The 23550-nt window shown below is 56.0% G+C and overlaps 1 protein-coding gene across 4 annotated transcripts in view; it reads right to left on the bottom strand.

Annotated features, from left to right (window-relative positions):
* PER2 (period circadian regulator 2) overlaps positions 1–23550 on the bottom strand; it is a 41319-nt gene continuing 17769 nt past the window's right edge. For all 4 annotated transcript variants that reach the window (XM_068544125.1, XM_068544126.1, XM_068544128.1 and 1 more), the window contains 17 exons: positions 22498–22549; positions 21270–21412; positions 19264–19342; positions 16927–17033; positions 16193–16346; positions 15850–15958; positions 15027–15152; positions 14487–14571; positions 13513–13675; positions 13301–13425; positions 12311–12475; positions 11084–11338; positions 8145–8941; positions 6940–7126; positions 5800–5989; positions 4656–4806; positions 1–2208 (listed from right to left, as the gene is read on the bottom strand). In XM_068544125.1, coding sequence (XP_068400226.1) covers positions 2059–2208; positions 4656–4806; positions 5800–5989; positions 6940–7126; positions 8145–8941; positions 11084–11338; positions 12311–12475; positions 13301–13425; positions 13513–13675; positions 14487–14571; positions 15027–15152; positions 15850–15958; positions 16193–16346; positions 16927–17033; positions 19264–19342; positions 21270–21412; positions 22498–22549 — 3038 coding nt within the window. In that variant the 3' untranslated portion in view covers positions 1–2058. The remainder of the gene's footprint in view (positions 2209–4655; positions 4807–5799; positions 5990–6939; positions 7127–8144; positions 8942–11083; positions 11339–12310; positions 12476–13300; positions 13426–13512; positions 13676–14486; positions 14572–15026; positions 15153–15849; positions 15959–16192; positions 16347–16926; positions 17034–19263; positions 19343–21269; positions 21413–22497; positions 22550–23550) is intronic.

Genomic DNA, 23550 nt, shown 5'->3' with positions numbered 1-23550 from the left:
TTTACCAATTTTCTAAAAGGCAAAAAGTCATAAAAAGACACAAGCAGTCCAACAAACATATTGCACTGGGTGAAGAAAGTCTGGTTTGCGCATAAACAAACCACTTGTCCAGCAAGGCTTAACACGTCATTACACAGACTCTGAGAGCTTATTTACATATCTTTTTAGGAATATATTAAAAAGAAGGCTCAGTTTAAAATCGAGAAGAAGTTTTTTATAACACCTGTGTAAGCACACATACTAACGAAAATGTAAGACCCGATGCGTGGCACCGTGTAAACAATTTCACAAAATGCTCCTGCTGTCAACTTCTCAGCACACGTCAAAGCTACGCAGCAGTTATCAATGAATATACGTAAATGGTAAGATAATGCTGACGGTAAACATTCTTAACAGGAGAGAACGTGTTGGCAGTCTTGTGTTTAGGGAAAGTCAATGCAACTTTGACTCCCATCTAATCCCTTAATGATCTGACTTTAGTGGCAGGAAGCAGTTTGTAGCATCTAGTCTGCACACAAATGCATAGACTACACCTTGTCTTGGGTATCTGCAGGTGATGTTGCTTTGTAAATTAAAAAAAAAAAATTAAACTTTCTGTGTTCGAGTTTATGAAAAATAGGATTTATATTCAGGCATAAAGTGGTTTTACTATGAAAACCAACTGGATTACAAGGAGACTTTACCTGTTCTAGTAGCTGCTTCTCCATCAAAGAACAAGGGAAGCTGCCCCCTTTTAACTTTCTACAGACGTAATCCAATTGTAAGTCAGTTGTTTCATCACTGGCAGCTTCTCATTCACCCTAGGGACCAATGTAACATTTTTCCAGACAATCTTTGGGATAGACGATGCAATACGAGGTTTTGCAAAAAGTTGGGCCGTCTGGTCTCACTTTTCCCCAAGTGTCCCATTCACCTGAAAGTGCCAGCGACACCAGTGGACATCACCACAGAGACCGGAAGTCGCACCAATGAGGTCAGGTTCATGAAAAGAATGAGGGTCAGGGTTCCAGCCCAGGTGTGGTGGGAGCAGTTAGCTCACGGCACCCTGGAAAACACAGATGCAGCCACTAGCTAAGTCAGGAGAAAAATGCTGTCTTGGCTGGGCCAGAGCTGATGTCTGGGAAGTGCCAATCAAAGAATAAATACGCGTGGGTCCCAAGTGTGGCGATCAAAGCCTGGTTTGCAGAGGGAAACCACAATAAGGGGATGACCGACAATGTGTTTTTTATCTACATATTGGCTACCCCGGTCTGAAAAGGATACGAGAATGATGTCAAATATACAGAAGGGTCTGTGTATTTCTGAGGACGTGTATTCCTGTGATGGAGTTGGTCACACAAACCACTAGGCTTCTTTAGTCCAGAGCGAGCATTTCAACTTCGTTCACCCCGAACTTAAGCTCCGTCAGATGAAATGTTTGCTGCTACCACACTTGAAGCTGAAGCTGCTGGTCTGCCAAACTACGCTTCACGCCATTTAAAGCAAAACATTTTGAAAGAAAATTAGCAGAGGCTGTGATCTCCACTTGGTATGTTTTAAAAACATCTAGTCTGACTAAATAATTTAGATAAAAAGCAGCCCCCCAGAGAGGACATAATTTGATCTGACCCAAACACACCCTGGGGAAGCTCTGAAAGGCCGGCCCCTCAGCTTGGAGTCACCTGTGTTATCCCAGCTGTTGGTCACAGCCCGGTGCGATGCCTCGGGACCGCCCACGGGGAGCCAGCAGACACCGGTGCTCTGGCTGAGAGCACTCGGCCGCTTCCCCGACACAAGGAGGGAAGCAGCCTTTCTCAAGTTAAACAATGATGAAAATCTCCTCCCCTGTCCCCGAAAACTCCATATTTATATTCTAAATACAGAAAACTATTTCTTCCCAAACTTCTCCTACCCTCCATGGTTTTAAATCACCCCTTCGGAAAACGATGGGTTTTTTTTTTCTAAAACAAAAAAAGCCATGTAAGTATATCCGTCCATTTCATTAGACACACAGGTGAAGACCCTCCCTCTCCTCAGAGCACCATCTAATGTACGCCACTGGCTGTCCCGCTGCGGGGGTTACGTCTGCCCTTCGTTTCTGTGACTCAGGGAGGGGCCGTTTTCCTCTTCGGTGGTGTCGGTCGTTCCGCTGAGTCCCAGAGTAGGGGTAGCTTCCTCATACCGCACGCAAATGTTGTCTTTTCCCTTGTCTTCACAGCAAACGCATTCCTTAAAAGAAAAAATGTAAATCAGTAATAAAAATGAGATCTTTAGTACGAAAAAGTAGTTCAAGCTGAGAGAGGTGCAGGTGATCAGGTGTCAGCCGTGAGGCTGCTGGAGGGCGAGCAGGTGCCACTGGGCGTGGGACCCCTGCCTGCTCTCCAAGGAGCCAGAGCTCTTCCCAAGGGGTCCCCGCTCCCAGCTCCCCAGGCCCCTCCCTTGTCTGAGAGGTGGCTGTGCATAGCGAGGGGACAGCATCAACCAGAGGCTCTAGTGCCAGCTCCTCCTCTTTCTGCCTGTGGGACATGGAGTTGCTATCTACCTTCTCTAACCTCAGTTTTCTAATCTGTAGAATGGGATAGCAACAACGTACTGTCTCATTTGTTCATTTCCCAACTATCTGTTAAGCACCTGTCGTGTTCCAGGCACGTTCTAAGCACTGGGAGTCAGCAGTGAACAAAGAGGAAAATCTGTGTCCCAGTGGAGGTGATCTCCTAGTAGCTGAATGAGAAATGCTCCACAGTGTATTAAAAGATGGGAAGTGCGGGGCTGACATGGAATGAGGCATGTGAGGACGTCTGTAATTTTACTGACGTTCCACTGAGAGAGTGACTGTGGTGGTTTTAAAATATGCCCACAAATCCTTTGACACCCCTTCCTCAGAAGGTGGAGGCCTGGACTCAGTGACCTGCCACTAACAAAGACGAGGTGATGCAGGTGACATGTGGGTTGTAACAGGCACTGCAGCCCCTCGGTTCTCTCTGGGGAGGCCAGGATCATGTCATGAGGACACACAAGCAGCCCGATGGACAGATCCACACGGCAAGGAACTGAAGCCTCCTGCCAACAGCCAGCACCAACGTGCAGGCACGTGAGGGAGCCTCCTTGGAAGGGGATCTTCCAGCCACCATCCTGTCTTCAGATGGCACGAGCCCCGGCCAGTATCTCACCTTCGACCTCAGGAGAGACCCTGAGCCAGAACCACCCAGCTAAGTTGCTCTTAAATTCCCAACCCAAACAAACAGTGGGAGATAATAAATGATTATTATTTTAAGCTGCTAAGTTCTGCAGTTATTTGCTAGGTAGTATTAGATAAATAACACAGCAGCATGTGAAAAAAAGACTTGAAGGAAGCCGGAGTGAGCCATGTGTCTGTCTGAGGAAAGAGGATTCCAAGCAGAGGGAAGGGCAGGTGCAAAGGTCCTGAGGCAGAAGCCTGCCCGATGATTTCAGGGAACAACTGGAGAGGAGGGAGTGAGGGGAGATGGGAGCTGTGGGGAGGGGGTGTCATATTTTAATGGCTTTGCGGCAATTTATTCTGATTGAGAAGGGGCACCGCTGGAAGGGCTCAGAGCTGAGGGGTGACGTGATCTCACTGTAGGGGACAAGGGGGAACAGAGTGCAGCGGCGGGGGGGGGATACTGTGACAATCAGGTGAAGCAGCACTGTGGCGTGCACCGGGGTGGTGATGCTGGAGGGGATGGGAAGGGGCTGGTTTCCAGCCACCCTGAAGGTCAGGTCAGTAGGACCTGCTAATGGACTGGATGAGGCACGAGAGGAAGAGAGTCCAGAGGTCTGTGGCCCGAGCAAGAGGGGTGACGGAGTCGCCCTCGAGTGGGTGGGAAGAGAGTGGGTGGGCTGGTTCTCTCTGAGCATAACCAGGACGGCAGATGAAGTTCGACAGAGGTGGACGCTAGGGAGTCTCGGCACGGAGACGCCACTCTCGGTCAGGAGGAGAGAGCTGACAGTGCCAGAGAAGGTGTAGACAGAAGAGGAAGGTGCAAACCCCGAGCCTGGGCGCCTCCACACTGACGGGGACAAGCACGAGGGGCCAAGGGGCCGGGGCCAAGGGAGGGGCGCTCTCAGAGGAGGGGCCGGCCGTGGCGGAATGCCGCTAGTGGGTCGGTTAGGGTGAGGGCGGAGACGTCAGTGGATTCAGCTGCTGGACGTGGAGGCCTTGATGAGAGCAGCTTCCCGGGCAGTGCTGGTATGGGGGTGCTCTGGGGGGAGCGGGGGAGAGGAGCTGGGGTACGGAGACACCTTTGGGACCCTCGAGAAGGAACAGAGACAGGAGGGGCAGCCTGGCGAGAGTGGGAGGGAGGGTGGTGGGGACCTGCTGTCCCCCTGTTACTTAATGGTCTACGTGGATGTTGAGGGTTTATGACAGAGGAAGTGTGTGTGTGTGTTTTCATTGGAAACAGAATTGAAAGAAAAAAAATTCAAATTTCAGCATGTGACTGAGACGAGATATTTAGGAGACCCTTTTGGAAACAGTGTTGAAAAGCCATTGGGAGACAGTTCTTTGAAGGAAACCTAACAGTGTCGTGGTATTTTTTTTTTAATGCACTTTTGATCTTCGAAGTTTTAAATGTACAGGACGGTCACAAAGACAGCACAGAGCGTTCTCATCACAGTGCCTCTTAACGCAAAGTCAGGACAGCCGTCCCAGAGCTCACCGCCGCGTTGAGGGCCGCGGGCAGGCCGCCCGAGCGCATCCACGGGTGCACGTCCTGCAGCTCCCGCTTCTGCCTGTCCGTGAACCTGGGCTGGAGCCTCTGCAGCACCTTCAGCTTCTCCCTGTCCTCCTGCAGGACCGTTTCTGGATTTCTTCATGAGATATTGAGAAATAGGGAAGCTTTAGAACGTCTCAAGCGCTTTGTTTTTTTTTAAAGAATATGCTCGTTTTCTACCAACACTTCCAGTATTGATCATGTAACTTTAGATGATTTTGTTTAAATTTCCTTTCCATTTAAAATAAATTACCCTATTTAAGGTAACTTCATCTCTCTAGTAGATAATCTGTAGTTTTTCTGTGAAGATGATACACCGAGTTCTGATTTTCATTTCACTTTAGCGCAGCCGTGGGAGCCGGGTATGTGCAGACACTTGGTTCTGTGCCCGGGAGGTTCTCACCAGCGAGGTGGTAGGTAGACAAGCCCTCCCCTGCCACCTGCCGACACTGGCCTGCCCCGCAGCAGTCCTGGAGACGGTGTCCTGGGCTCCCCTGGCCCAGAGGCCTGGCTGCTCTGAGCCGCAGGGTTAATCCGTCCTTCCTCCCCCCCATCTCCCTCCACCAAGGGGGCACTGTGCAGGGATAGGGACCCTGATGGCTTCCAGGTTCCCTGGAGTGGTCAGAGCTGAGGCACAGACCCAGGTCCCTACAGAGCAGCCAGCAGCCTTGGGCTGGTCACCCACCTTGACTCTTGGTTTCTGAATCTCTAAGACAGACAGACAGACAGACAGACAGACAGACAGACAGACAGACAGACAGACACACACACACACACACACACACACACACCCACCACTGACCACATAGGGTTGCTGGCAACAGAGCAAAAGAGACGAGGTTGGCACGAATGCTTTGTAAACGTCTTGTGACACCGTGGCGGGTCCCCAGAGCCCGTCATCCTGGAGGCCTGTAGCAGGTCACTCTGCGGGCTCTGTGCGGCCAGCGGCACCACCTAGAGGGGCCCTGCTTCTATCTGTGCACTCAGCTCAATCTGAGATAAGGCTCCCGAGGGAAGGCCTCTGGCCTTGTGGTTCCGGGGAATCCTGAACCCAGCCCGCCACCGTCCCGAGCAGGCGGTGAACGGTTACCGCGAAGGCATCTGGTACGCCATCATGACGCTGTCGTCCGTGTCGGCCACGAGCAGCCAGACGGGGTCCTGGAGGACGTACTTGAGGCGCTCACTCTCTTCCACGTCCACCTTCGCTTTTGCTTTGTGGTTATTCTCTGAGGAGTCGACGCTTCCAAAATACTTGCTGGTGTGACTTGTGTTGCTGCTGCCTTTAAAAACACAAAGCGTGGCAGGTCAAAACCTTGACTATTGCACTGACCTTGCACACTGTGTTCGTGTAAAGGAACGGCAATATTAGGGAGCGGAAGAGTTTTATTTGCTAACTGGTGCCTGGGTTGGTGGATCTTCCCTTCTCTTTCCAATTCTCGAATTGTCTGGATAATTTAAAAACGGGACATCAGCTGGTACCATGGAGGTGGTTCTCTCCTGGGGAGGCCCCGAGGAGTCCAGGTGGGGCTGTATCTTAGAAGCCGTGCTCTTCTCTCCCAGGCTCGCTACCTCCGGACTAAGCCAGGCCACAGAGAAGCTGCCCCTGTGAGTGGCAGGTGGCTGTCCCGGAGCGCTTCCCGGCAGGCCTCCCGCAGGGGGAGGGGCCTGCTCACTTCAGGGAAGCGGGGGTCTTACAGTCTGGGGAGAGCGTGTGCTCTTCCCGTGGGGCGGTTCCAGATCACACCTGAACGACCCTGGTGGGTCCACACGCTAGGTTCTCACCAGGGGACCTAACTCAGGAAGGCGAGCCACTGCCAGCCAGCCCTCCTGGCACACCCGGGGAGCCCCAGGGACAGTCCACCCAGGGCCAGCTGGGGTGGGGGCCTGCAGTGCCGCTGAGGTCGAGAGTGACGGGTAACAGAGGAAACTGGGATGGGCCGGGGCCGCCGTCCGCACAGGTGGAGCGGGGTAGGAGGAGCCCAGGGGCCTGTCTGAACTGCCGTGGGCTCCGAGGAGCCGCTCGGGGTGCAGCTGGATGCCTGGACGTTGGGACCCAGGCTGCACCTGATGTGGGGCCCTGCCCAAGTCAGCCTGCAGCTTTGGGGTGACTGGCTCCCTGGGGTGCGGAGAGTCAAGGACACCCAGGTGTACCACGTGAGACTCTTCCAAACACACCTAACACCTCCCACCCCGCCCCGACTCCCAGGTGCTCCCAGCACCACCTACATACCTGCCCCGCTTCTGGATGCGTCGCAGCCCAGCGAGCCGGAGCCCAGGGAGCAGGAGGTGGCGGAGGCCCCGCTCCCAGACGGGGCTGAGCCCGAGGCCGAGCAGAGGTCCTCGTGCAGCAGGAGGCGGAGCAGGCCACTGGACGCGGACAGGGCGTCGCTGCTCTGGGCGTCCTTGGGCTTGTCGCACTTTGGGAACAGGGAGGAGACACCAAGTCAGGTGTCTTGTCTGCACCAGACTCTCAGGGACACAGCGGGTGCGCCCTTCCTTGGACCGCTGGCCCTTCCTTCACGTGCCACATGCACAGACCCCGTGGTTACTGGGACCACAGCGGGACTCTTGGTGGTGGGATGGATGCCATCTAATTAAATTTAATTTGGGGAGAGTCCCACTAAAGACGGCAGCTCTTGGATCCCTGCGGGGGAAGCCTTACGCTTGTTCCTCCGCCACAGCGGGCAAGTGTCTCCGACAGCACCCCAAAGCTGCTCCTCACAGTGGCAGGGTTCTGGCTTCCCGGCTCCCGCACCCCCAGAGTGGGGACGGGCTTGGGCATGAGGGGGGCCTGGCCTGGGAGCACCCCAACCCTCCAATCCTGGAACCCAGACTGCAGGCCCGGGAGGCACGAGGGCAGCAGCCGTGCTGGGACAGCCACCCTGCTCCCACTCGCTCTCCCAGGAGCACGGGCAGGGGAGCCCCGCGCAGCTCCTTCCTCGGAGGGCCCACGGATCACACGCCAACGTCCCTCAAGACTTGGGAGGATGGGCACCCACGGCTCTGGTTTCCAGCTCCCTCCTGGCCCTGCTCCCTCACCGTGAGCCCCTCTGCTGCCAGCTGCCCTCCAAGGAGCCTCCGTTCTGACCTTTAGCCTGCCTGTGCTTTATCCTCGAAGTATTCATTGAAAGCTTGGAGGCCCATGACGACGAGTCACGAAATCACCTGTGGCTATTTGGAGCCTGCATCCACCATCAGACAATCCATCTCCCTTTTTCCCTTCAGATCCCAAGACAATAAAAACCGGTCTACTCTGATAGGGTCCTTTACCTGGAAAATGTTACTTCCTAGCACATGTGTTTATGTTGGAATTGAAATGCTTTGGTAGTAACCTCCGTGCAGGGACCACCTGAGGTGAGGGTGTCCGTGACCCGCCCGCGGCGCCCGCGTTCGCCACCTGCCTTAGTTAGACAAAGGGCATCGGGAGATCCTTACGGTCGGCGGTGCCTCGGGCCGCCGGTCCCAGGCTGAGCCAGGCTTGCAGTCGGGCCCCGTGGTCCCTGCGGCCGCAGAGTCACCCTCGGGGGCCTCCTCCAGCTGCAGCAGGTTGAGCTGCAGGGGCGAGCTCCCGCGGGACTGGAAGAGGGGCGGCGAGGTCCTGCCTGCGGGCCCCGCGGCTGAGGGCGGGGCGGCCTGGGCGGCCACACGCGACACGGGCGGCCCACGCTCTGCCGGCAGACACGCGTGCGGCTGTTTGGGGGATGAGGTCCCACCAGGGAACTCGGGCTGCGAGGCAGGAATCACCTGGGACGGCAAGTTCGGCTGGCCAGGGAAGAAAGCGGGGGGCAGGCTCGGGGTCACCGGAGAGAAGGAACAGCTGGGTAAGACCAAGGCCACGACCGGGGCCAAGGGGCCAGCAAACGATGGGGGCTGGACCGCGAACTCGCGCTGCGTGTCCACGGGCAGTGCCAGGCCGGAGTGGGGAGCTCCGGGCGCCGCTGCCACGGTCCCTGGAGCTGGCACTACCCTTGGGGCTGGAAACAGGGGCAGGGAGTAGGCGGGCACCGGGGCGGGGAAGGGCATCGCGGGGCAGCTGGACTGGGACGTGTCCGATGGTGACCAGGCTGTGGCATTCAGGCCCACCAGCGGCAGCCGCTGGGGCGGGGGCCCCCCGGACCCAGTGCTGCCCGAGGAGTCTCGACGCTTGACCCGTCTGGACTTAAGTTTTCTGTTCTTCCCGGTTTTTTTCCAAGATGAATCTATTCCAGAGGTATTTCTTAGTCCGGGAGCAGCTAAAATAATGGGAAAACAACAAGAGTTAAAATGTAAAAATTATGTTATGTTTCCCATTACGTCAATTCTCAGAGGTTTGTAGAACCTCAGAAACCGGAAGGCACCTCCCAGTTCAGCAGTCAGTCCCACCCTCCCCATCGCCAGCCTGGGGATCATGGGGCCACCATCCGGTCTTCCCAGATCCTCAGTAAAGTGAGACAAATCAGGGCAAAACGTTAGGTTTTCATAAAACTAGATTCAATCCATTTAAAGGACCACCCCTTGTTGCAAGATCACATTCCTTGCTTTCTTCTCATAAAACTAGAGTCAATCCATTTAAAGGACCACCCTTTGTTGCAAGATCACATTCCTTGCTTTCTTCTCATATTAAAATGCGTTTCTTTCATGAAGTAATAGTGGTAAGTGGTATTAAGAAGGTTTTATTGGTCCAAAACAGTAGGAAAGCTGGCAAGTCAATGCTATTCCCCAATGGTGGTTTGTGAAATCTTAAAGGCAGAACCACTGATCTCATCTAACCTTATTTGTCAATTTTACGAGCTTTATCATTGCTGTTCCTTAAAAAGAGATGTTTCCTGCTTAGAAAGCTTGTGATTCCAGCCCAGTGAAGTCAAAGGGCCGAAGGAACGCTCGCCCTTGGAACCAAGGTCTTCCTCTCTGATGATGAGTGTTGCTGAGAGGGCCTTTCTCAGGAGGCTGGAGGGGCTCCACCCAGTGACATAAGGGACCCTGGGCATGTCCCCCCCACCTCCCCTGGGCACCGGCTGGCGCTGGGAGTACTGTGGGCTCGGGGCTCACACTGAGCGGGGGTGGAGGGCGGGGTGGGCAATGGGACGGGTCCCAGGAACCTCAGCTTTTCCTCTCCTGTCACAGAGGGTAACTCCGGGCTCCTGCAGCAGGTGTGTGAGGACATCCCCTGCCGGCCGTGCCACATGCTAAAGGCAAATGGGCCAGCCCAAAGCAGACTGCTAAGCGGGTGGAGGTTTTGCCATTCAGCCTCTCTGCCTGGTGTTCTTCCTACAGGAAATCTGTCCCCTACTGGGACCCAGAGCTACAGCACTGGGCTCCTGGGATGCCACGCCAGGGTCTGGGCAGGGCTGCTGTGGACAGTTGTGCGGTCTGTGCGCTGCAAACAATGCGTGGCCAAGGGGGCAAGAGGGGGCTGGAATTCTGCACCAAGCCAGGGCTACGGTGGTGTGGGCACCGTTTCCTGATTTCCACAGAGGTTCCCGATGCGCTGGCAGTAACCCTGGGTCTGGGGAGGAAGGGGGAAAGGAGGAGAGGAGAAAAGATAAACTCCTTAAGGAGCCTGTCAGCCTCTCACTTCTGGGACATTTGTTTCGGTGTGTCTGCCCAGAGACCAGGGGGAGTTGGGTCCTCGTGGTGTGTGTCCCCTGGGCTCACTAGCTCTCAGCTCTGATCCCTGTGTCACGGCCTGGGAGCCCAGGGAAGAGGTGGCATCTCTGATCAGCTAGCTCGGCCTTGTCCGTGGGGCCTGGGAAGGTGGCTGGGGGTTGGGAGCCAGGCGCCTGGACCAGAAAAGGGGCAGGGAAGCTCGTCTGTTCCACTTCATCCCTTGCCCGTTGACCACCTGATGGCTCTCAGCCTAAAGGGCAGCTTCATGCACCCCTGGGCTCTGTCGGGCTTGGAGTCTGCAGCCTGGCCCTGAGGCCAATCCGCCAGGAGCGTACGTGCTCTGGGGAGAAGGGCGCCGTTCCCTCCTACGGTGTCGTCCGGGGCTCCCTCCTCCCTCAGGAGCCGTCAGTGCCGTGCTCCTTCTCTGGGCGGTGCATTGGCCCGGCTGGTCCTCTGAGGGTCCTGTCTGGGTGGGAAGGTGGGGTAGGGTCTCTTGCTCCTCAAAGTCACCCAGGCAAGAAATGTCTGACACGGCAGCATTGCAGCTGCCCGCCCTGCATTCCACAGGGGGCCGGGCTGGGACTGTCACCACTATTTACAGCACTGCTCCCTTGGGAACACAAAGTGACATCCTTGAGAGCATAACTGGTCAAGTTCCAACAGCTTCTTACAAACCCACGTGTCTCAAACTGGGGACATTTCGCCTTCTGAAGGCAGCACTAGACTCAGCAGCATTAAAAATAAAGTTAAAAAATAAACCCACTTTTAGTTCAGGTACTACCACTTACCTCTTTCGCTCGACTGCCCCTTGGATCTGTCTTGTAAGTAATAATGGCAGCGAGACTGGAAAACATTGAACTTTCTTATTTCTCTGAACTTTAGCAGGAAGCTCTGCTCCTCCTTCTGGGTGTGGGCGGCCAGCAGTTCCTTGGTGAGGCCCAGCTTCCGGAAGGGCTCCTGCTCCTGGCCGAGGCTGCAGGGCAGCACGGAGCCCGCCAGGCAGTCCAGAGACTCGGGCCCACTGGCAGCATCTCCCACCGTCTCTGTAACAGAAGACGCAGAGCTCTCATCTGCAAGGGCCCTTCTATTTTAAAACAACTGAAAAAACGCATACTGCACCTACGAAGAATAGAAATCATTCGCACATAAGATTCCTTCACGATGCCCACAGCATGGGGGTGAAATTCATAATGGATTTGTTTAGTTTTCTGAGAAAGTTAATGACAAAAGGCAAAAAGCAGGGGTAGGAAGCCCCATTACCCGGGGGCTCCGGGATCAGTCCTCTAAATTGGGGCACCTCGGGGGTTTCTCAGCCTCTGGCGCTGAAGACACTCCAGGCTGTCTTGTGCCTTCAGAGCACAAGAGGCTAAGGCTGGTGCACGGCCGCATCCTGGCTCAGGACCACGGGCTTGACAGTGTGGCCCGTGGAGCTGCGGGTGCAGACAGGATGGGGCAGGTGGGACCACGGACCATCCTGAAAGGGGCTGGCCACTGACTCTCTGACGTGTACTTTTGCCCACATCGCGCCCCTCTTCCAAGCAAAGAACGAATTCAGGATTCGTTTTACTTGCGGTGTCGGAAGGACAGCTCAGCGTGACCCTTGGTTGTCCCACTATTACGACCCGTACTGGCTCCTGTCCTCAGACGGGGAGGGCAAGGCTTGTAATCCCATCCAAGGAAGCGGGATGGTGGGGGGGGGGGGCTCGTCCCCAGGCTTCTCTCGGCACCAACGAAGGGGGAGCCCTGGGACCCCTGCTCAGTCCTGGGAGGCCCCTCCGTTCGACACCTGAGCAGCCACCTGTCACAGGTGGAGCCAGAGAGCAGCGGGGGCAGGGCAGGCGTGGCCGCCCCCGCCCGGCATTGCACGGATTTCCTGCACCCCTGTTACTGGGCTGTGTAGCTTCCTCCGCACTTGGATAAACTTAAAGAGAATCTGAGGACGCCAGTCCAAACTTCTCATCTCTACGGTTCAAGTCCGGTTTCTCCCGACATCACCCAAGGGGCAGCAAGCGTACCGAGCTCAGGCTGGGGCTTCTTGTCGCCCACGTGGACGATGGTGCTGCTGTAGCTGCACTGGCTGGTGAGGGACAGCAGGCTCTGCGCCTTGCTGGGCAGCGTCAGCGAGGGCAAGTGCGTGCTGACGTCCGCGGGGCTGTTCACCTCGGAGGGTGACGCGGCCTCTTTGTAAGGGAAAATGGAAGCAAGACACAAAGATGTGATAAAAACGAACTGTCGGGATAGGCCGCGTGGAGGCCTAGGTGGTGCCCCAGTACCGGGGGCGGGGGCGGGGGCAGCTGCAAGTCTGCACACATCCTGGCAGGTGACACTGACGCTGTGTCCTCAGGTGTTTATTCACAGGGGATGGCGGAGAAGAGGAGATTGTGAAATGGGAACGACGCCGCCCTGACCCCCCGAGTCCTCTGGGAGGAGGGAGGAGGCAGGCGGCAGGTGGCCGCGGCGCCCGGGGTCAGGGCCTCTGCCGTGGGCCTGCGGGTGGGGGGGGGGGGGCCGCGCGGCAGTCAGGACCCCGTCTGCTGAGTGCAGGCAGGCAGGTGGCGCTCCCTCCCTGCGGGCTGGGCCAGACTCCACCAGGGCACGGCTGTCCGGTCGCCTGGGCTTCCGTCAACAATGGGAGACCCTACTTTTGACCCTGGTGGTGCCCTCACGTTGGAAGGGCCTGAGGTCTCATCTGACCCATGGGGTCACTGACCCTCAGAGGCCAGTCCTCCTCTGAGACGCCCAAGAATGACACCCCGAGAGGCCCCGGCCTCCAGCAGCCCCGCAGGATCCTGCCCTCAAAGTCCAGAACCACCTTTATCTCCAGCTCGTAAGAAAGTTCTGAGCTACTTTGGTCATTTAAAAAAGAGCCTATACCCCAATACCGTGTCCCTGAAGCCACTCAGAATCCACCTGGGAGAAGGGGCTCCAGGACCTCAAATGACGCCTGATCCCACCAGAGAGGGTCTAAGTTACCCCGCAGTTAACAGCTCAAACGAACCAGGTACCTGCGGCATGTGGCCTGGGGCCGGCGATGGCCTTGCGCTTGTCGCCGGCCTTCGCTGTGGGGAGGTGTGCCGGGAACTCACACTTCCTCTTCAGGGTGGTGGCCTCAGTGCAGCTCTCCAGGTACCTGCGGGCGGGTGATAAAGGGCTTCATGTAACAGAGAACCCCGCAGTGTGAGCAGCTGGGCGGAGAGGGAGGCCAGAAGGGCCGCACCTGATGACACTGTCCAGGCAACTGATCTGCTGGTAGGAGCCGGCGAGCGGGTTCTTGAAGGCCAGCTCCTCAGGAAGGCTGGCCTCGGGCAGGCTGGCCTTGGAGCTGCCCTTTTCCATGGCTGGAACTGCTTTCATCTGAGCTGGGGAACTGCTTTGCATTTCTGGAGGAACGACAACATTGTTTTTTCAGTTAATCCTCGTTTCCCCCAGAGTACTCTATACTTACAAAGCACTTTAATTCTACCTATAGATAAGGCTGGGGGCTTCCCTGGTGGCGCAGTGGTTGAGAATCTGCCTGCCAATGCAGGAGACACGGGTTCGAGCCCTGGTCTGGGAAGATCCCACATGCCGCGGAGCGACTAGGCCCGTGAGCCACAACTACTGAGCCTGCACGTCTGGAGCCTGTGCTCCACAACAAGAGAGGCCGCGATAGTGAGAGGCCCGCGCACCGCGATGAAGAGTGGCCCCTGCTTGCCGCAACTAGAGAAAGCCCTCCCACAGAAACGAAGACCCAACACAGCCAAAAATAAAAAAAAATAAATTTAAAAAAAAAATCTAAAAAAATAAATAAATAAAGATAAGGCTGGGGCCTCAGAATATGCTTCACGGACGCAGAGACCCGGTGACAGCCTGGTATTCACGCAGCCCTGCTGGGCCAGTACCGCTGTGCCGTCCTCAGGGGGGCCTGGGGGGTGCTCTCTCTGCGGCACTCGGTCTGGCCTGTCCCCAGGGTCAGGGACTCAGCAGTGGGAAAGGTCAGTTCTTAACGTGAACTCCTGAAACTTCCAGGGCCAGTAAGATCACAGGCGCCTTATGGTCAATCGACGCTCCCTGCCTTGGGGAGGGTCGGTCTTTTCAAACATGACTCGGTGGGAGTAACAGTTATAACAGTAATTGCCGGCCGTACAGCTTTCTGTCTCCTCACCTCACCACGCTGAAGTCTCACTAAGGAAATGCTGGATCATTTGTTACCTGCAGCAGACTTGTTCTTTTGTTCTCCAGATTCATCCGGATAAGGACTTTTGCTTTTGACCTTGTTACCATTTTTACAAATCTCCTGGAAGAAAAACACATCATTCACCCTGGGAGACCCCGCAGCCTTTGCCCCACCCTGGAAAGAGAAAAGCAGAATTAATCCCGGCAAAAGAAGCAAGTTCTGAATGAGACCTGAGAGGCAGAACTAGGTAAAGCAGATTTTACGACGCTGAAGGATAAGAAGTAAAGGCAATGGCAGGTTACACTTTCTTCTTTCTAACCCTAACCCTACAGTTAAATCCTCACTTTTGCTTGATTGGCCTGTTAAATAATTTTCACCCGGACCTCTAGCCACAGTCTGTGGCTGCCTCCACCCTTTCGAGGTTACACAGCAAGTCCCAGGTGAGCCAAGTTCAGAGCAGCCAGAAGCAGGTGAGGTCGGAGAGGCTCAGCCCCGGCGAGGGCTGTTTCTAAAGTGCTCAGTCATTTGAGTCACAGATGACAGAGAGGGACAGAGGGGGACAGAGGGGCACGTACGGCTCTCCTCCGGCAGGGGTCCTCCTGGCCGGTGCATTCGCTGGAGGAGGTCTGGCTCAGGAGGTGTTCGTGGGACCCGCTGCTGCCCAGGCTCCCGTAGCCGCTGGAGCTGCTGTGCGGGACAGGCTGGGGAGACAGCAACAGAAGGACTCTGGACGGGCCGGGGCGCACCCACCTGCTCTCAGGGCGGGCCGCGACCTGCCCGGGGGCCCTCGGCGGGGACCAGGTGGGGTCGGGCTTGGACCCAGGGTCAGGCTGCAGTGGGCTCCCAGGCTCCACCCAAGCGGCCGGTCCCGGATCCCAATCCCCAGGAGACTCCACCAACAGGGAGTCCAAGGCCACGCGGCCTGGAAACAAAACAAAGTGCCTGAGAGTTCCCACAGCCCCGGGAGCCGAGAAGCAGGAGGCCACTCCTCGTGGGGCCCACGTGCTTGCAGGAATCTGTCTTGAGTGCTGTGTCCCCAGGGACAGGGAGGGGCGTCCTCAGTTCCCCCTCGGGCCAGCGCGACATCCTGCGTTGGAGGGATGCCCCCACCCCCTTCCACCCACGGGGGCCAAGTGTGGGCTGGCGCCTGGGACGTGGGGACTGGGCTGGGGTGCGCCCTTCAGCCACTTGCCCAGAGCTGTGGTTCAGACACAGACACCCTGAATGTGCGAGGTGGGGGCAGCCCCCAGGCGGGCAAGGCCCACGCGGGTGGGACATAGACCACCACCACCGGCAGCAGGGCGCAGGGCAGAGCTGGAAGGAGGAGAGGGCCTGAGAACGGGGAGGGGCACCCCAGGCCTCAGGGCAGCAGGGAGGGCGTGCAGGCGGCCCACCCACCTGCAGCAGCAGCCGGTGGATCTGCTCCGTGAGCTCCTGGGTGCTGGGCTGCAGGGCCTTCTCCTCCACGCACGGCTCAGCTGAGAACACGTCCTCATTCAAAGGCCCCCTGCGTGGTTTTCGTTTGTCTCTGTGAGTCGGGGCCCCGCCTCCTCTCTGCAGACCCCCGGCCTGCCACCTGCCTGTGCACCACCTTCCTCCCCACCCCCCCTCCCCCGCTCACTGCTCTGCCGGAACGAGGCCCAGCCCCCCCAGGGGGCAGGGGGCAGGTCAGCACAGGTACGTGGTGGGAGGTGACCTGGGTCCTGGTCTCCCAGCCCCCCGGGGAAGTGGGAGCACTCACACCCTGACTCTGTGTCTCCCGATGATGAAGGAGATCTTCCTGCTCCACGGGTTGATGAAGCTGGACCAGCTGGTGTCCAGCGTGATGTACTCCCCGTTCCGGGCACGGAACCGGATGGGGGAATAGTCGAAAGGCTGCCCACCGGACTGCACGACTAGGAGAGCGAAAACAGAGTTCAGGGCGCGAAGAGATTCAACCGGTGTTCGCGGTACAAGAAAAGACACGTGGAGGTGCACTTGATTCTGGAATCATCTGAAAACTTAGGAGATGCCAATACCTCTTCAAAGCCACCACCGTCAATCCCCCGTCTTGCTTTAAAGTGCGACCGGGGACTGTTTGCAGCAGTGTCCTTACATGTTTCAGGACACACTTCCCTGCGAGCCTCACAGGTCTGCTGCCAGCGGGACGCTCAGTGTCACCTGTGTCGGTGAGGCCTGGGCTTGGTGGGGACATGTGTCGTCCACCCCCTGGCCTGGGCAGACCACCCCCCAACCCCCCACGGCAGCTGATCCTGTCTCTCCTCCTCCCCCCTGCTGGCGAAGCCAATGGTAAAAGATGAGAGGTCGAGGGTGACTCTCAACCAACTGACAGGCCAGGACTCAGGCAGGAGGCGGGGCACCCCTTGCCCGCAGCCCACTGGACCCCTCCCGGTGGGTGCTGACCTCGGGGCGACACTCCCGGAGTGCTCTAGCTTTGCCCATGCCCCCAGGAGGGACCGTGAGAAGGGGACCTACTCTTTTTGTGGATGGCGAGCATCAGGGGCCTGTCGCTGGGGTGCAGCTGCACGAGCACAGGGGTCTTGATCAGGTCCTGGGGCAGGTGGCCCAGGAGGGGGACCGCCCTGCAAAGCAAGCGCACACAGGGTCAGGGCTGCGCTTCAGGACACGAGCCAGAACACAGCCTCCAAGCGGGGCAGCCGACCACCTCCAGGAACAAGTCTGACTCCAAATTCCCCAAAGACCAAAATTTGGGTATCGTGCTAACAAAGAAACAGTCAGTCTTCTAACTAATTAGCAAAGGAAAGATGGCAGCATAGCCGAGGGTCTGTGATAGGAAATAAGGCCCTACAAGTCCCTGCCCGTTACAGGCTCAGTGCTTTAGCTCTGTGTCTGATTTCCTGAAAGAATCAATCATGACAATGTTGTTTTCTTCTCCTAAGACCTTTTTCTTGTTTTGTGTCATTCGTTAAGTTTGGCTAGATGTGGCCTGACATGGACTTTTTTTTTAACGAGTTTGCCGGGACCAGGAAAACCCCGCCCACGTGCGTCTTTTCCAGCTCGAGGTGTTCTCCTTCTGTTCTAAGTGTGGTCACTGTGTCCGGTCCAATTGACCGCGGCTCCCCAGGAGTCGCCACCACTGGCTGGGGACCTTCGCTCTGTGCCCATCAGCTCTTCCCTGGGAGCTGTTGCTTTGCTTTCTGGGCAATGTCTTGCACTGAACTTCTGTAGTCCCCCTTCTCTCTGTCGTGTCCTGTCCCCTCTGTGTGTCCAGCACCCTCTGCCAGCTCAGCTGCCGTCCCCTCTTCTGAGCTGCAGCTCGGCCTTCCCGTCCTCAGGCCCGTCTTCTTTCATCCCAACAGCTGTTTTCCCAAACCCTTCTGCCCTGGTGGAGGACGTCCTCCTGCGTCGTTAGAGTGAAGGCTCCCTGTTCTGTGCGGGGTAGAAGTTCCTCCTGGGCCCGGCGCCATTCTTGGATTCCCTCCTCCTTGTCTGAAGCATGCTCTCTGGGCCTCGTGTCTTCCTTTGGACAGGATGTACAGAATGTCCCTGGTCAAGGCCCGGCCGGAGGAGGAGAGGGAGGAGACGGGGGGAGCCCCGGCCAGCCTGGGCCCGTGGGCTGGGCTGCCCCCCTGGGCTCTGCTGAGGAAGGCTCTGCAGCCTGTTGGCCCGTAACGACCTGCTCACCAGCCCTCCTGCACACAAATGAGTGGACACCTGCGGTAGCTGCAGACAGGAGTTCTTAGTCTTTTGGAGGAATAAGAATTATCCTGGGATTGCTACCAAATGCAGCTCCCGGTCCCCCACCTCCAACATCTTGTTGGGCAGGGCTGGGTGGGGCCTGGGAGCCTGCACCTCGACGTTGTCCCTCCGGAGATTCTGCTGCAGGTGGCCGGCAGTGCACACCTGAGCAGTCAGGGGCTGGTGGAGGCTGATGGGCCCTGGCTGCCCAAGAGCAGAACTTGTCCAGCAGGTCCCGTGGCCTGCATCCGAGGGGGCACCTCGTGTCCCCAGACCAGGTGCGGGCAGTGAGGAGGTCCTGACCCTCCACGGATGCCACTGCATGAAGCCCAGTGCGTTTCCCATGTGTCTTTCGAGGAGACTTCTCCCCGATCACTGCCGGCAGCCGCCGCATTCTCTGCGTCTTTGTGTGTCTGCCCAGGAGCCGGGGAAGTCACACAGGGCCCTTGACCCGATGCCAGAGAACCCAGAGCCCTCTCAGAATGGTCAGTGCTCCCGACTCCAGCGGAGCCATGGGCACCAGCTACGGCACCCTGGGTGGGAGACGCAGAAGGGGAGTCCGAGTGGGCTCTGGTCAGAGGTACGAGGTGGCCCCCTCCCTGTAGCAGCCTGTGGCACGCAGGCTGGAAGATGCACTTGTGCTGGGATCCTGCCAAGGGTGTCCTAACACTGTCCCAGGCACACAGTCCCCGGTCGTACCAGCCTTTACTCATGTGCCCAATTTTTGAAACGGGTTTAAACAAAGTAATAAAGACAGGCTCAGTCAGAACGATGACCAGCTCCCTAGAATGCCCCATCTACACAGCGTCCATACCTTAGGAGGTTTTTAGTGTAATTCCATAATTATCTCATTGTCTACGTATAATTAAATGTTTTAGTTGATCATTACACATAACATGCAGCCTTAGCTTTAGCTAAACAGCTTCAGCGTCAAAAACATGAAAATTGATTGAGCTTTATTTAGTTATTAAGTTAACTACCAAGGTAATGCTGAGACACAAAATATCTAGGGAGAGGGGGCGAACTGCTGACATGAAGGATGCGATACTGACTTCAAGGCCAGGAGCGCGGGAGAGGCGAGCGCTGGCAGGGGGACGGCACTGCATTGCTTACCTTTCGTCCACGTCCTGGAACAAACAATTTGGCGAATGTGTGGTCGTAAAAATTCTCTTTTCAGGAGGGATTCTAGGGGCTGAAAGAAAAGAATTTTGCACAGATTTCTGATTCTAAGACATACGTACTTTATGTAGTTATACTACAACTACTGGAAAACACCATGTGTTGATAGATTCAGAATGATGGGGAGCTAGAGAAAAAATTAAAAGTGGACTCTGGGGCTTCCCTGGTGGCGCAGTGGTTGAGAGTCTGCCTGCCAATGCGGGGACACGGGTTCGATCCCTGGTCTGGGAAGATCCCACATGCCGCGGAGCAGCTAGGCCCGTGAGCCACAATTACTGAGCCTGCGCGTCTGGAGCCTGTGCTCCACAACAAGAGAGGCTGCGATAGTGAGAGGCCCGCGCACCACGATGAAGAGTGGCCCTCACTTGCCGCAACTGGAGAAAGCCCTTGCACAGAAACGAAGACCCAACACAGCCATAAATAAATAAATAAATAAATAAAAATTTAAAAAAAAAAAAAAAAGTGGACTCTGAATAACAGAGCACGTCCTGAAGGGTGAAGAACAGACCCTATGCTTGGTGACCACCAGCCAGACTTCTCAACTTCTTTGTGGACCAGTTTTAGTCTAGAAAGCCAGGAATTGCCATGTTAGCAGAACCACGTGGTGAGGTTAGGTTTCTTTCGGCAAAATCACGCTAGAAGGCCCTCTTCATGATGTTTAAGATCCAACAAGAGTGAACTGAACAAATTATTTTTTTTAAAGGAGTGAAGTATTTGGATTCAAAATTCTCAGCAAACGTCACTGTATTGGGACTTCACAGTTTCTAAGGTGGGCAGAGGTGATAAGAGTAATTTTCATAAAGGAAGTCACATATGCAGAATTTTCCTCAACTACCAAATTCATGGACTAAACATTCAAAATTCCAAAATTCTTCATTCTTGAAGGAGACTCTCATCATTTTGGGGAATAACTTGCTGAGATCTGAGTAACCCCTCTAAATCTTTCCTGAATATTTAGAAGAGAATGTTCTACATGTGGGAATCCATCAAACATCTGAAAGAAACTCATACACCTAAAACATTTCTACCACTTTAAAGAAAAAAAGACATCATTAACCACTGAGAGACAATTATCAATACAATTAAACCTGGACTAAACTGGATCCCTGTGGTTCAGGAGTTACAGATGGCCCTGCTTTCAGAGAATTTTGAAATCACGTGACTTGCTGAGTCGCCATGGTGAGGACCTAGGTTCCTGGCCAGGTCTTGTGGCCAGTGCGAGGCCGTGCCACAAGAAAGTCTATGAGGAGGGGCTGCTGGAAGGATACAAGCAGCGTGGCAGAGTGCCTTGGGTCCTTTGGGAGGGGGTGGCCTGAAGAGCCAGCAGGTCCAGAAAAGGACCCCTGGTGAGGTAAGCCGGCTGCGATGACTGTGTTTCTACAGGCAGAGGTGGAGGGGAGGAGCCCTGGGGAGGAAACAGCAGGACAGAGACTGGGGGTCAGGGTAACGCTGGCCTCTGGAGGCTCCACAGCTGGTCTGCACAAGCCAGGCCATACCAGAGGGCGGGACATCGGCAGGAGGTGGGACGGGCCCAGGTGAGCAGGGAGGAATGCCCAGCACTTACTTCTTAGGCGGTGGCTGCTTTGGGGTTCCACACCTCAGAGGCCGGGGGGTGCGAGGACAGAAGGGACGTGGGCCCTGGACCCATCAAGGCTACGTGGACGGAAGGCTGTGGCCAGGGAAAGGGGAAGGCACCCGCAGTCCAGCGACGGGCTGGACCCAGGTGAGAGACGCCAGGGCCCGGAGCCTTTAGCCGACAAGGGGAAGGTGGTGTGGATGGGACTACAGGGAGGGCCAGGTGACAAAGCTGGGTGCCGAGTCTTGAGGGAGATGGAAGCTCTGCCCGAGGCTGGGGGAGAGGCAGGGGCTGGCAGCCCACCCCAGACACATGTATCTGAACCACGGGAGGAAGTGAGGGAGCGGCCTGGGCCAGCTGTTACCTTCGTAGCCCGAGTGCACCCTCTCTGCCAGCAGCACGCAGCACAGCTGGCTCTCGGTGCCCTGCTGGTCACGCACCTGGGCCAGGTAGGGCGTCATGCGGAACGGGTGGTAGCGGATTTCGCTCTCGTGGTTTTTGCCGACACTGCAGAGGAGGGCACGATGAGAGGTTTGGGATTACGACCGCAGGAATCATCCTTTATTGCTGGTTACCTCTCCCCCAGCAGCAGCTGTTATGTCTCAGCAATCCTTTCATTTATTGCATGGACGCCTGCAGAGCAGAGCCAAGCCCCTCACCTGGGGACCCAGGCCAAGCCGGACGTGCTCCCTCGGTCTGTGGTCTGTGCCTCTGTCCCGCCCGAGGGTCTGGAACCCCCAACCCTGCTCCTCTGTCCTCACCCTCAGACGTCCGCTGACAGTGAGGGGTCAACTGGAGAGTCACCGGCCTGAGCCACGGGGGCTGCAGGGGCCCTTCTCCGGAGTAGTTCGCATTTCCACTGGGGAGGGGACGCTGCTGCAACAGTGGGGTCCCAGCCCCAGCCTCTGGGGGTGCCAGTGTCTGGCCAGGGTCACTCCTGGTCCCGCAGCTGGACGCTCAACTGGTCACTCGATTTGGGGCCAAAAACCTGTTGGGAAAGCTATGGGGCTCTCCCTGAAAAAACGTACACTCGAACCAAAGGCCACACATGCTTCCGGGGTCCGCGCGGACCCTGGGGTTCATGCCTTCCCAGGTGGGGGCCGCCGGCCAGCTTCCTGGGTGACGGACGGCAAGTCCGGGCTCCCCAGGCCGACATTCCCCCCGAGGAGCAGGCAAACCGCTCCATCGTTGACCAGGCTGTCTTCATATCTCGTGCACATTGAAAACATGGCTCGGGAATTCCCTGGCGGTCCAGTGGTTAGGTCTCGGCGCTTTCACTGCCGGGGACTGGGTTCAATCCCGAGTCAGGGAACTAAGATGCCACGAGCCGAGTGGCGCCCCCCCCTCCCCAAACAAAACAAAACAAATAACTCCGCTTATGGAAATGTGTTTGCACGTGGACTTCTCAGGAACACGCATGCCGTGTGGCAGAGATGCTCCTGCAGCACCTCAGCCCCAAAGGACGGGGCCCGGGCAGGCTTGTGGCCCCGGCTGGCGGCATGTGGAGGGCACCCCCGCACCTCCTCCACCTTCACGAGAGGCCCTCAGGATGAAACGTCTGTGCAATGAAATTCAGGAAAACCTGGGCTTACCTGACACGGCAAAAGAAAGATTTCTCCTCCGTGCATTCTTGAGTCAAAGAGTCTAAAAGAAAAGGTCCCAGTTACACCACTGACCAGGGACAGTGATTTTATTTCCCACAGACCAGGCAGAAGCAGGAGAATCGAGAGCCAAGGTGTGATGCAGATTTACCTGGCACTGAGCACAGCCCTTAGGTTAGAGACCTTGTACCGCAGTGCTGACTAAGGAGAAGTCTATTTCACAAGCGTGCACTCACCAAATTACGCCGTGCTAAAAGCGCTGCTACACACACACTAACTAATGGCCAATTTAACTGTGGAAGACGTACTGACGGACGTGCAGAATTTTTGCATATAAAGCCCTGGACATTTCAACCTACATATGTTGGGGGATAGTCAATTCTAATAGAAGCAACTCAGGGCATTTCACAGCTTACATCAATCCTTTTCCTAAATATTAACTTACTTTAAAATTTAAAATGTCTAGTAAAAACATGAGTTCGACTGGGTGACCTCATCAGAGATGACGGAATGGTGTTTCCACAATAAACGCATTTTAGAAAAAGAAATCTTAGACTTTGGTCTTTCACGTAAAGCTTCCTCTACTCAAAAGAAATGAGGAAAAGTAGATGATTGCTGGTTGGGGAAAATGATAAAAAATTTCCAGCCTGGAAAGGCCTTCAAGAAGTCACCTGGTCCTTCTTTTCTATCCAGACAAAAATTCAGTGGCAAGCATCCTGGGGAGATGGCGCCGGCCTTTTCGTGCTGTGAATCCACACGCAGAGCTGCCTCCCTCCCTCCGTGCAGTGACCCAGCATTGACAGGTCCTAGTAACGTGCACCACAAACTTTAGTGATCTGACTGCACAGTCCTTGGGCTGGGACTTTGGGAGAAAGCAGACAGCGCTACCTCTGAAACACGAAGCGAGTGTCTCCTCCTTTAATGAGTCAACCCTAAAGCAAACTGCGCTTCTGGCCCCGGGTTGTCTGTTGTCAGGGAGGAACAGCTGCTGAAAGGTGGCTGTGACAGTCACGGCCCTGCTGCCGGCTGCCTGGGAGCAGGGGG

Source organism: Eschrichtius robustus, chromosome 5, assembly GCF_028021215.1.
Source record: "Eschrichtius robustus isolate mEscRob2 chromosome 5, mEscRob2.pri, whole genome shotgun sequence".
NCBI classification, from domain to species: Eukaryota; Metazoa; Chordata; class Mammalia; order Artiodactyla; family Eschrichtiidae; genus Eschrichtius; species Eschrichtius robustus.
This window is presented reverse-complemented; position numbering and strand designations above follow the sequence as displayed.